This window comes from Sitophilus oryzae, unplaced genomic scaffold (genome assembly GCF_002938485.1).
Source record: "Sitophilus oryzae breed Bouriz unplaced genomic scaffold, Soryzae_2.0 scaffold_1496_pilon_pilon, whole genome shotgun sequence".
Classification (NCBI taxonomy): Eukaryota; Metazoa; Arthropoda; class Insecta; order Coleoptera; family Curculionidae; genus Sitophilus; species Sitophilus oryzae.
The window spans coordinates 1063618-1078128 of NW_022146165.1; the positions used below are offsets into that span (position 1 = coordinate 1063618).

Consider the following 14511-nt stretch of genomic DNA (forward strand, 5'->3'; position numbering starts at 1 on the left):
CTCTAATAACTGTGCCGGTCAGGCGCTGTGCACAATTTTAGAGGCCATAAGTGGGCGTGCTATGTGCGCAAACTAGTAACCTAACTAGTGCCCGATTCCGAAAATTGGAACCACGAAAAACAATAAAGAAAAAACAAAGTTTATAATCTGTATAATCTGTGATAGTATCTTCTTATTATTATAAAAATCTGTATAAAAAACTCAATAAACAAATATATTTATTATATATTTATTTATAAAAAAATACAAAAAAAACATTATTTTATTTAATATAAATGAATTTTAAAATGTGTTTTAATATTTTATGTCGATTTTTCATTAAAATTTGTACAAATATTTCTATAATATTTAATTTTTTATGGGGTATTTTATTAAAAAAAATGCTTAACATACTAATATAATTCTAAATACAAATAAAGAAATATATATTTTTACAATCGTTTTACAACTTCGATTACAATTTACATCAAATTTATTATCTAAATATTTCAAGATTGATTCTGAATCTATTTTTTTAATACTTTCGAGTCCCGAGTTTCAATAATGCATTATTTTCTCTTGTTATTAACATCGTTTACAGGAATACCTATAAGAAACAGTTTTCGAGAATCTGGTATAGGTACAATTAAGTGTTAAAATATCTTTTTATCTTTTAATTCTGTTTCATGTTCCTTGATTTTGTTTAGATCTTTGTTGATAATCCAATGTTTGTTAATATAAACAAATATCACGTTTTTGATAATATCATAGTATCATCAGGTAAATTTTCTTATTCTTCTCCACGGTCTCGTGAACACATTTTTCACCAAATTCAGCTTCTCCATTGCTATTTCTGTCACCAATCGTTCAACTTTTTTTATTGCCTTCACCTAAAATGACACCAAACAGATGACAATGATGAACATGATAATATGGTGAAGAAGCAACCACATAAGAAAAGATAAGTATAAATAAATAGCTATTTACTTATACTTATTTCTTTTCAATCTCTCCTAACCAAACCAATCCAAAATATATGCATGATATATACAAATAGCTTCCAAATAATTAAATATAAAAATTATATATCATTATTATAGATAAATATTAACCAAAATTTTTATATTTAATAATTTTTCTATGCACGGTTATATTTTTGTATTAATACTACATAATTTAATCTGTATGGCTTGAAACTGTCTGTGGTTCCATCAATAATTAATGTTCAAGATTCAGCTATACATTTACCTTCGATATTTTTAATACAAGTATGGGTATAGGTATATAGGTAATACCAAATTGATTTAGCGAACTAAACATTCCAATACGTCTCTCTTACAATTATTAAATTTTATTTCATTTCGAATAGTAACAGAACATGCTCTCCTTGAAGAATTTTCCAGATTTTTTGCTGCAAATGTTTGAGGTCCACTGGGTTTTTCTTATATTTTTTTATATCTATAGATAACTTTTTTTTAAATATATTATTTTTTTTGTATAGTACGTATTTCCTATACAGAGGGATTTAAACATATAAATATATTTACATTTTTTTAATTTTAATTATTGTTATATTTCCAAATTATGAGTTTATTTTTTCCTTTTTGTACCATTTAAATGTATATAAAATATTTCGCAACATACATTACAAACTATTTAGAAAAAAAAACAGAAAAAATAACATAGTCATGTATTTATAATTTAATTTTGATTTTGAAATTATGGCACAATATTTTAAATTTAGAAATTTTTTTTAATTAAAATAAAATTAAAAAATCTAATATCTATTTAAAAAATACTTAATATCTAAAATAAAGCAGATATTACAGATACTAGAATAAATATTATTAATTTTTTTCTGTTTATGTTTTAATAACTTTAATGACTAACTACTATAGAAGTAGAAGCAATCAAATGATTTGATGTGCAGTAGCAAAAAGCAAATAAATTACTGTGCTGGAAATTATTCTACTTGAATTTGGAATTTAAAATATGGCAAAGATTAAGCTCTCTAAATCTCTATGAAAGAGAATGAATGAAACAATCACATACCATTCTTAAAATTACTTGAAATTGTTTGTCACTTTATACTCAAAAATAACTCAAAAATCATATCACATTTTTTACACATATTTTTTTTGCAAATATTACGAATTTTACTTTTATGGCATATGATCAGAAATAAACACAAATAAGCAGGAGTAGTATAATATATTGTTTTATTAGGAGTAAAAGTGATACTTTTTCTGGCGAAGCTGTACGTTTGACATTACAATTGAGGTACAAAAAGGTGTTTTTACTCCGAATAGAACATGCTCTTTTTTTCAAATGTCGCGTCGTAAAAATTAATATTTTTGTGACCTCTGAAAAAAATAGTATATTTTTTTATTAGTAGTAAAAATGACACTTTTTGTGACGTGACCATACGTTTGAATATATTTTCGTACTTTTATGCCTCAATAAAAGTGCTTTACTTTTATGCCTAGGCGTTAAAATTACTTTTTTATATTGTCAATCACGTCGCAAAAATTATAACTTTTGTGACGTTTGAAAAAAAATACTATTAAACTGTCAAAAGTGTAAATTTCAACGAGTGCCATTCACAGGTGCCATTGTTGCGGCAGATAATATTACTTACAATGTATTACTTTTTATATTATGTGCGAGATTCAAAATTGTTTAAAAAATTATTTCTGGCGTTTAAAAAATAGCATGTTCTATTCGTAGTAAAAATGTACGGGGTGGGTCAAATTCGAGGCTTTTAAACGGAAACACCCTTTTCTATAGGAGATAGACAAAAACTAATATCATCATCTCAATTTTCATCAAAATCATGATGAATATGCATTTTTAACAAATCGCTGTAACTTTTTTGCTATGGAAAATTTTGTATTTCTATGAAAACATTTCCAAAGCATCTTTTACGTAGAATTTAATGGTTTGAGTATAATTTTTTTAAAATTAATAATTTAGGAGTTATCAACAGAAAAATTGATTTTTTATTTGGGACACCTTCTATATTATTAATTAACTGAAAAGAATTTAAAATTACCTTTCCAAAAATATAGCACACTTGATATTTTGTTATAATCCCCTTCGAAATATAGAATTCTTAAAAGTTCGCCACTTTTAACTAGTAGGCTTTGGACCCCTTATTGATGATATGCCCTTAATGGAACTCGAAAACATATTTTTCCAGCAAGACGACGCACCGCCTCTGAACGCTGAAGTTATTAGCAAATTCTTGCAGCCAATTTCAAGAATAATTGAATAGCTAACCAAGATCCCGGCTGTTGGCCGTCGAGGCCGCCTGACTTAGTGCCCATGGATCTAATCCTATGGATATATTAACTGCAGTTATGAGAGGATATCTTTCACCCCCACTGAGTTAATGAATTCCGCGAGAAATGTTGAAAAACTGCCCCGTCTGTCCATAGAAGACGGACGATTTGTCGAACACCTGTAGCAAAATCTCATGTCTTGGTTTGCTATTTATTTTTATTGTTATTAGATATAGTTTAAATGTGTTGATGTTGGTTAAATATATTTTAAATAGTTATAAAATTCTGAATCTCTCATAGCAAATATTATTTTCGTTTTAATTGATGCTCACAGCTAGAATTATTTTGCATTACAGCCGGTGCCGTTCAAAGCCTACTTATTTAAAGCGGGCGAATTTTTATATACACTATATCTCGAAGAGGAATTGAGCAAAATATCAAGTGTGTTATATTTTTAGAAAGGTAATTTTAAATTATTTTCAATAAATTAAAAATATACAGGGTGTCCTATATAAAAAATCAAATTTTCTGTTGATAATTCTTAAATTATTAATTTTAAAAAAATTATACTTAAACCATTAAATTCTACGTAAAAAGGTGCTTTGGAAATGTTTTCATAAAAATACAAACTTTTCCATAGCAAAAAAGTTACAGCGATTTGTTAAAAATGCATATTTTTGAAAAACACCCCGTAACTCGTAACGGTAACAGATATCGATATGCGGTTTTCATCATCATGTTTATGACAAAAATTGAGCTCCAAACACCGATATTAGTTTTTGTCTATCTCCTATAGAAAAGGGTGTTTCCATTTAAAAGCGTCGAATTTGACCCACCCTGTATTTTTGTGCTTAGATTGTAATGCCAAACGTACAACGTCACCACAAAAAGTATAATTTTTACTCCTAATAAAACAATATACTATTAAAATATCTAAATGTATAACTATTTGCTGACAATATGCCTTGCCCAAGGTTTTTTCGTTTTGTATTACTCGACAATCATACTTAAATACCGTATGATCGAAAAAAAACGGCGTCCAGTTGGCTGGGAAATGACGATCGATGACATTTCCCATATAAATTTACATATAAAATGACAGCGATCTTCATTTCATAGCCATCGCCATGGGCGCCGGACAGGGGGGGCAAGAGGGGGCATTTGCCCTCCCCTGGATCACTGAAACAATAAAAATAAAAGCTATATCTTCTTACATCCATCTGTAAAAAAATAATCATTATTATGAAATTGTTAGGTGTTACCTGTAAAATAATAAAAAATGTGGTAATTATTGGGATAACTGGAAATCGTCCGATTTTCACCAAAATTGATATACACACTATTTTGAGGTCGTAGATTACGAATCTACTTTTTTCTTGGCGGTCTCTTACCGTTTTTCAGAAAAACGGAAAATTATTTCAACATTGAATTTTTCTTTATTTCGGCCCTATAAAGTAATAATTTCACTATATTTTCATTATATTAAGTTTATCTAAAAGCCACACTTGATTGGGGATAGAAAAGTGTCCAACATTTTACTGAAAAACACTTTTCTTAACAAAATAGCAAAGAAAATTGAGACCAGATGGAAGTTTGACATTTGATATATCCTTCTTTCTCTCTCCTATGTAATAAGAGAGACAAATATATTCTAGACCTAATCTAGAAATTTGAAAATTTACAACGTTGCCATATCTTCTATTTTTTCGGGTGATTAGGGATTTTAAATAAATTACCTATTATGAGATCGACAATAATTAAATATACACCTATATCCACAAAATTACGCGGAAGAGTTTTGATTGCATTGGTTTTAACTTCTTTGCGGAGGGGGTTAATCTTTTTTTAGTTAATCTAATAATATAACAACAAAAGATTAACACCCTCTGCATGGAAGTTGTAACCAATGCAATCAAAACTCTTTCGTGCAACTTCGTGGGTATAAATAGTCAGATCTCGTTGGTAAAATAGCAGTTATGGGAAGGAGCCGTTCTTCTGGCGACCGCCTTTCGTAATTCCAGAATGAGCGAAAAAAACACGCTAAATTTAGGTTTAGCATTGGCAACGTTGCTTTAAATGCCAGAAACACATAAACTTACTTCGGGTTTCTCTTATTACCGATTCTGAACCGTCCTAGAACTGTGATGCGTATGCGCAGAAGGAAATATGAAGACATTATTTCATTTGCGCATGCGCTGCAGAGTTCTTGGACGGTTCAGAATCGGTAATAACAAGAACCCGAACAAAGCTATAACCTAACATTTTCAGATTGTTTACAAATTTATTTTAGCAAATTTTCCTCTATTATGCATAGAATTGGTTAAAAAAGTAACAGAAAATAGCAAAAACATTATTGATTATTGAATACCTAACAAAATGTGTGCTAGAAAACCTTAAAAATATGAGAAAAATGAAGAAAAATTCGATAATGAAATTATTTTCCGTTTTTCTGAAAAACGATAAGAGACTGCCCAGAAAACAGTTCAGATTCGTAATCTACGACTTCAAAATAGGGTGTATAGCAATTTTGGTGAAAATCGGACGATTTCCAGTTTTCCCAATAATTACCAAAAATGTCAATTTTTTATTCATTTTTACCCCCCCCCCCCCTAAATTTCATTCTTCCGGCGCCTATGGCCATCGCTGACGCCGTTTTTTCTCGATCATACGGTATTTTCAAAACAAAAATGGAATTTCGTTCACTGCTTAATTATATCAAATCTATATCATAGTCATCTCAAAAGCTCTCCAAAAAAAGATTAAACGTTAAGAGGCCTGCTCAAGCTCTTAAACACCACTTCAGCAACCTCAGCCCCTGTCTCTATAACCCTACTGCCTATAGCCCCTAAGCCCCTGACCAATCCACTCACCGTGGCCTGAATGTTCGAGTTAATATTGGCTATGGGCCTGATGGGTATGGGTGGGTTAGTAAAGAACGTGTTAAGCGGTACGAGTCCTGGGATGAACTCTGGTGGTTCCCTCTCGCTCGTTGTGTAAGTACTGCTGCTGATCGATGAAGGATTGCTGGGTGGTGGTGTGCTAGGAGATGGTGATGGAAGATTTGTGGTGGTTGATTTGAAAGTTGTCGTTGATTTTTCTGTGGAGACAGATGAAGGTAATAGTGAGGCGTCTTTTATCGATGACGTAGGTGGTTTCTGTGCGGTTGATGTTGTTGATGCGATGCTTGAGACTGGAGAGAAGGTTCCGTCGATTGTGTTGTCGGTTTGGTGGTCATCTGGAGAAGGAAACCTAAAAGAAAAAATGTCTTAATAATATTCCTTTGAATGTAGTAAGTGATTCGGTATTGATAACTAACGAATTTTGGACTTTCATTGACTTTTATAACACCCATTTTATTTTACAGAAAAAATTATTTGTAGTAACCTACAATATACAAATAAAACAAGTACCAGAAGGCTTCTTTGAATTCCTTTTCGAGTTATAAAAGATAAAAATTACTAATTTAATTGAAAAAATAATCCGGTCCTGATCAGAATAACAAATAGGTATGTCACCTTCAAATTCATTTTTCTTCTTCTTCTTCTTTCTTTTCAAACTCTCCTTTTCAGGAGAGAGTTGCGTTGCCTAGGCTGCCAGGACCATTCTGGCAAAGTACTTTTCTGCTTTTCTTTTTTCTTTTTTTTTGGGTGGTCACGTTTTATGAACTTTCACCGATTTATCTTTCTTAACGACTAACAATTATTGAGGCTATTAAACAGGTTGCTTTAAGCTCTGCAACTATTCAGTTATGCATGCATTCTACGATTGCAGCTGCAGCTCTTAAAGATCGCGCACACTATACCTACACGGACCGGCACGGACCAGACCAGTAAAATCTACCGGTGAAGGTGACCGTGTTATTTAATAGAGTAGAGCACACTAGACCAGTACCAGCACGTACCGCCACAAGCCACGACCGTCAAAACAGGTCGTGTCGGTCATGGACAAATATGACCGGCAATATTTATGCCTGGTCGTGCTGGTCCAACCTAATGTGCGCACCGGCGAACCAGCACACCTCCACAAACATGCAAATATTGAAGGGTTCGTCAGTATTTCGAGTACGCTAGCTGGCTCAAGTCGCATGATGTAGGTTAAATTTCGTTTATTTTGTTCGAACCTTTAAATCGTTTTAAATATGAATGAAGAAAAGCTTATTTTACTGGTACTAAAGTATCCAGAGCTGTGCGATACGAGCCAAGCATTTTATATTATATAGACCAAGAAAGAAAAGATGCAATATGGGGAGTCGATAGCAAAAAAAAATAATCAAATTTGATTTGTGACATTCGAAAATATTGGAAAAACTTTTCTTCGAATCTTTTTAATTCAGGAAACATATGATGAAATTCGCCATATTGCTTTCTCTTTTGATTTATAGGGTGAACCCAAAATCTTCTTTTTTTCTTAGCTTCCTTCTCTTCCTCCTCTTCTTCACACAACATGGCTAAAATAATCATTTCTTCCTCTGAACCACTCATTTTCAATACTTCTATGTTGCACGCTCTAGTAGTTGAGCCTTGACAACTGTACTTTTTTCGAAACTCTCGCTTATGTTGCTGGTCTGTGGCGGTAAAGTGTGCGACGTCATGCAGGATGCAGGTTTGTGCTGTGCTGGTCCGTACTGGTCCGTGTAGGTATAGTGTGCGCGATCTTTTAGTCCCAATAATTACTGTGCATTTCAAGAAAATGTGATTATGACATTTTCAATTTGCGGCTAGTTTTTTTTTCTTGATTATAAAGTTAATGTTAGGCTTGTTATTAGTAAATATTTAGAGTTTTAAATTACTAACATTCAAAAACAAAGCGGTTTGTTTTATGTGTTCTGTCTTGTTGAATTTAAAAAGGATGTCATGCAGGGAAATCGGTTTTTGCTCTATCTCATTGTCGTATAAGATTTTTTGGTGATTATAATTATGTGGATAAGCAATTATCAAATGAAAGACATCAGCAACCTCTCGACACTGACACAAATTATCTCTATTAATTCTGATTTTATAGAGATGTGACGGGGATAAGCAATGGTTTGATCTTAAGAACGGTAAACTAATAAGATTGCTCATCCTCATAAGACGTACGTTCGCCTCTTCCCGCGCTTCAGCTGGCAGTTGTGACGTCATTGTAGCCCTTGTCAAAGCCTTCGTGGCCTTGTCATGATAGTGTGTATTATTAGTTGCCTATGGTAAACTTATAAAAATAACAGCTGAGAAATTTTGAGTTAATTATTTTGTCAATTTTAAATGTGAAAAAGGTGTCTTTAAAGTTTTTAGAGTTATAGAGTGTATAAATACGTTCATTTTGTGTTGTGGATTGGTGACAAAGTGCATACTAAGTGCCCACGATTTTGTTTCTTAATTATTTTAAAGCAAAATATGGAAGTACTCTAAAAAGAATGCTTGCAAAAGGTGATGCTGGGAACTGCTGTTCTTAAAAATGCATTATCCGAGTATTTAATAGGATTTATACAGTTAATTTTCTATACTGCATACATATAAGGTGTTTAAATAAATAAATAAATAATGAACGTTTTATATTCGGCAACTAATAATGCACGTGTGTGTATTATTGGTTGCCGGATAAGGACTATTAACCATGACAAGGGCTACAATGACGTCATAAAGCGAGTAGTTTTCGCATGCACCTGTTATAGCTATATCTATATAATTGAAAATAAATTTCTTGCAGTTTTTAGGTATATAATAAAATTATATAAGAGTTTCTTGCCTTGAACTGCTAATATAGAAATTAATTCCACGCTGTGCTCGTCATAATGTGGATCAACCTGCTCTCACTACCGGTTTCGGGGCCCTACCCCATCATCAGGTTTTGTGGAAATACCCAAGCTCACCTGATGATGGGGTAAGGCCCCGAAACCGATAGTGAGAGCAGGTTGATCCACATTATGACGAGCACAGCGTGGAATTAATTTCTATATTAGCAGTTCAAGGCAAGAAACTCTTATATAATTTTATTATATAGCTATATCTAGACCTTTATTCACAAGCTACAGTTGTACAAAAAATATAGGAAGAGACTTGAGGATAGCACCGGTCGCATTTCATTCATAGCATTCATAGCATTTCTCACGTCTCTAGCTATACTTGTTAAGTTGTACAAACCTATCCATAAAAATATGCATGAAAATTTACCTCCTAACCAGAGGATATTGGTACCCAGGTAACAGTATCAAGTTTATTATAATGTTTTTCTTAGCTTTAAATCACATGTTTTTTGGTGTTTGCGCGATCCTTACCACTTTTTTGTCTCGCTAGGTCAAAGAGCATGGTCAAGGTCATGTCGTGTCAAGGCCGTGGAGTGTCATAAATTAACCATTGAGAAACAGAAAACCTCTGTCTAACTTTTTTCTAGACATTATGATTAGTAGAAACAGTGGTATTTCAAAATTTTTATTAACTTTAAACTTAAATTCCTTATAGAAAAAAATACTAATTAAAATTTATTTTATATTCTGAACTACCTATTTTATGTTAATTCAATGCCTGCCGTAACAATACATACGTGCTTCTAGTCTTTCAGGATGTTTTTTAATAAAATCTATGGAATATTACCGTAATATATTGTACGTTAATATATTCGGAATGCTTTGGGATATGTCACAGGATTATTGGCAAAGATCAAGGTTGAGATTTACGTTTGTTTATTTTGTTTATTAAAGATGATTAATGCATTTGATAGCATTGTTTCGTATTTTTGTCATGAATGAGAAGTCTTGAATAAAGAAATAATTAGCTTAATCTTAAATCTGTAAAAATTATAATATTAATCAGATATATTCTACTTAATGTGCATTATGATTCTGTTTAAAAACTTCGTTTAATATTTATTTTGCAGGGTATGACATAAGATTGTTATTTATTTGTGTAGTTATTAATTATCCTGGGTTTTTAGAATTTTAATTTTTACTGATCAAGAGAACAAAATAAAACTGGCTATATATCTCCAAATATCTAATAATTATACCTCATAATTTATAAATTATTGTCAGTAAAATATAATTCAATATCGACAGTGAACAACTCACCGAACATCAAAATTCTAAGGTACTTCTAGAACTCTCAATTTTACAATTTTACATTTTTTATATTTTAAATGTCATTTAGTGTTTGAAAAACGATTTGAAAAACGAAACAGTCGATACAAAGTTGCCAAAATGAGTTTTGATTACCTTGTGATTTTTTGTTATTTTATTTTTTTTAATTTGATTTGAATGTCTTCTTTCTAATTTCTTTTTGGATGTCTTTAATTTGACATGAACTTGATTTGAGTTGTAAATTTTTCAGTGAGCTGTCATATCTGATCACCTATACGTTTACGATTTTTGCTTGATAATTTGGATTGCTATGTTAGTTTGACGATTGAAAGGTTTACTTAATTATATTACCTACATTGAATGATATTTTACCTGAGAAAAAAGAGACTACCCTACAGAAAAAACGAGATCCCATCAAAGACATACATATATAATAATTCATAAGGACATAATTCAGAATTGAAAAATTATATTTTTCGGTGTAAATGATTATATTATTACCTGTTATCTACAGAACTCGCAACACTGTGGCTGGGTTTTTCTGAATTGGAGCCCTCGGCGAAAGTTCTCTGGAATCTCTTTACGTAGATGTCATCTGGATCCCATTGTTTTGATAAATCGTTCCACACTTTTGGATACTCCTTCTGCAATCTTTTGATGGCACGTAGAGCTACAGTTCTCTGTTTTTCCGTGCATCTGGCACAGTTTGTTTGTAAAGCTTCTGGCAGAATTCCTAAAATTGTACATTATTTTAAAAAAGGGTTTACTAATTTTATAGAGTTACGCGTTATATAGACATAGCTCTATAGGTAGTTGTCGAGTTATACAGTTTTTTTTATGAATTATATACCGGGTGCGTCTCAAAAGTGTCCTATAACTTTTTTTAAAAAAATACTTTTTTACGAATTATAAAAAAAATGCTATTTCCGAATATGCCAATTTGTTCTATTTGAAAAAATTGAGATATGAGTAAAAATACGATTTGAGCATCTTTTAACCGGCCAGGACAAGACACTAAGAACATTAAACGATAAAATCTAATTTTCCAAGGCTCCTTGATTAAAAATTAGTGTTTTTAACATAGCCGTGGCACTCTAGATTGAAATTTAAAATACGATTTTTTATTAAGTGCGAATGTCAAAAGTTGACATATAATACCCAAGTAGCATTTGGACGTTATCTAACGTCGGGTATACGTCGCGTTCAATAAACCCGACGTCGGGTACCAACGTCGGTTCGACCGCCTGACGACCCTTATTTGCACCTAAATGGGAAATACAGATTCGGGTCGCCTCGACGTCGGTATCTGACCTAATAGGGAATGTAATTCTACCAATTACCAACGTCATATTACGTTGGATTTTAGTTACTTAAAATTCGTCGCTAAGCACTTACGTTACGTTTGGTTTCATATTCGCTACCAAGAATACATAAAAACCTAACCAAACTACCTAATTACAAATGTATTCATAATCACTCCTCGAATAGAACTATAAGTGCCTACCTAATTTCATATTATAATAATTCTGAATCATTAATCCAGACATCAGTTTTGTCAACGGAAGTCACTTTTTTGATATATCTGTTTAAAATACTCCGGAAAACAACGAGCGCCTTCAAAAGTAGGTAGATTTATGAAATAAAAATATCTATAAAAAAGTAACTTGCAAAATATTTTTTTTATTTTCTAGCTGGTTTAATCATAAAACTGTACTGTGGTTCCCCCCAAATTCAACCTTATCAATATTATTCTACTAGAAATCGGAATGTGAATATAAATTTAAAAAAAAACGATTTTAAAATGGCTGACAATCGGATACCTGTTAAGAATGGCGGATTTCTGTGTCCGACTTAATATGAACTACCAATATACCAATTCCGACCGGGTCTCCAACATTAGTCGTCTCACACGACCGAAGTCATCAAACCGGACGACCGGCAATCGTATTATGACGTATATAATTCCAACGTACGCCACGTAACCTCACTTTGCGTATCAGTGATTTGTGGATTTGTGCAACTATATGTTAGTTTTTGTTTTCTCTTTAAAACAATGGGCAGCCACTTTTTTAAGATAGTATATACGAAATTTAAAAGAATTGGAACCAGTACCTCACATGTGGGAGGAGGATAGGGTCTGCTGGTTTCCTAAGCTAAAAAATGAAATTAAGATGCACCAGTGTAATATATCTCTTCCGGATAAATAATATCTCTTCCGGATAAAAAGCATTCATGGGTGGGGGGAAGACATCACTACTACTATTATTATTTTGCAAAAGCCTCGACCTCTTTACCGAAAATGTAGATGAATGTCTAAATGCCTTTTTAGTGTTTTTTTAGGCATAATAAAAAAAATTAAGTTTGTTTACAAAAACTTTTTATTAGGTTATGTTCATGATGTTTATTAGGCCGCAAATGCTACTTAATGGGTTGTATTTACGGACGTAAATAGAGATACGTAAATTAGGTTAAATATATGAACATAAAATACAACAAAATATAATTGGACGTTACTTTAGGGATTATCAGTAAGACGTATCCTATTCGGACAACGGGTAGACGTTGGGCTAGTTCAAGTATAGGTACGTCGTGCAGGGAAATTAATAAAAATGGTACGTTGTTATTTTCTACGTCGACAGATCGTTGGATTTACCGACTCGGATCCAACGACGTCGCTTTTAATAGGAAAGCAACGTCACCAGTCGTATCACCAGCACCCGACCTAAATTTGCACAAAGTCTGACGTCGCTTCAGGTCAGATTTAGTTCGAAGTCAGATAGATGCTACTTGGGTATGTCATTCTATTCAGAATATTATTTTCTATCAAATAAAATCATTTCCGGTGAAACAGGGAGTGAACAAAAACAATTGAATACGCCAATCAATCCTAATTTATGTCATATACGAACATAAAAAATCTCGTTTCTTTTTCTGAAAAAATAAAAAAAGTTATAGGGGTGAGCCACTTTTGAGATGCACCCGGTATAGTACTAACTGCTAATCGGGTAAATCTAAACGAAGTGATTGTTATGAGATGTTGTCGAGTGTGGTTTCAAGAAGGCCGAACTAGAGGTAACAGAGGTACTTGACGACGATGGTTCCTAGCTCTCAGGGATCGATTTTCCACAACAAGGGTAGATGAACCAGTGATTTGATGTTGTAGGACGAGCAACATCAATGAGGACCGTTTATCGTTAAATAAAATATTTCTGGCTGTTTTCGTACCGTCCTCATCTTGTGATACCTTCACCTCAAAGTACCGACGGCAACTCAAGAACCTGGTAGACTCCATCGTAATCTGGAATGGAAATCCTCCAACGGGGTCTAAGGGTACCTACATAGTGAGGCATCTGGATGCGATGCTCGCCGCGATGCATCCTACGTGCATGTTTTAAGAACTGTTTTAAGTATTGGGGCGTTGGATGCATCGCGAAAATGAGGAAACCCCTCATCACTGAGTGCGCCGAGACGACAACTATTCGTGCCACAAACTTTGGTACGCCTGATATCGGAGATGGAGAAATAACCTCTGTAAAACCGTTTCATATATTGGCTTTTGTCAATCAATCCCTAAGACTATGATGAGTTATAACTTAATAAGGGGGACACAAGCATTCTTCATAATTGTTGCATTTTCAATGTCACTTATTATGTTTATTGGAAGTTTAAGTTTATAAATACCTAAGGAATATTATGCAGATGTGGGTATAAATATATTTCGCACGTAAGAAGTAATTAGATCTTGCTCAATACCACCGTTTCTTTCATAATGCGTGATTGCTTTGGTATTCTGTAGGAGTGGTTATTCTACATTAATCAATAAACATTAAAGAACTGGAGGATAAAACGCTAAACGGAAAATGTGATTGAAATAAATCATACTATTTAGATAAAATTAACTGCGAAGTTTGTAATAAACTGTATTATGATAATTATATTGTTTTTTGCGTGTATGGAATTTTGAAAAGGAAAGAATGTGATATATGTTTCATTGAAATACTGTATACATTCACCTCCATTAATATACATAAAAAATATTTGATTTTTTAGTGGAACTGACCTACTATACTACTTATTACTTATTAATTTTGCATTGACTTCAATAGAAGGAATCTAAATTAAATTACATATACTGGGTGCTTCTCAAAAGTGGCTCACCTCTATAACTTTTTTATTTTTTCAGATAAAAAAACGAGATTT

The 14511-nt window shown here is 32.5% G+C and overlaps 1 protein-coding gene across 1 annotated transcript in view; it reads right to left on the reverse strand.

Annotated features, from left to right (window-relative positions):
- Positions 1-314: 314 nt before the first annotated feature.
- LOC115877657 overlaps positions 315-14511 on the reverse strand; it is a 43667-nt gene continuing 29470 nt past the window's right edge. The window contains exons 2-4 of the mRNA XM_030893919.1: positions 10813-11044; positions 6131-6509; positions 315-869 (exon numbers count right to left, since the gene is read on the reverse strand). Coding sequence (XP_030749779.1) covers positions 756-869; positions 6131-6509; positions 10813-11044 — 725 coding nt within the window. The 3' untranslated portion in view covers positions 315-755. The remainder of the gene's footprint in view (positions 870-6130; positions 6510-10812; positions 11045-14511) is intronic.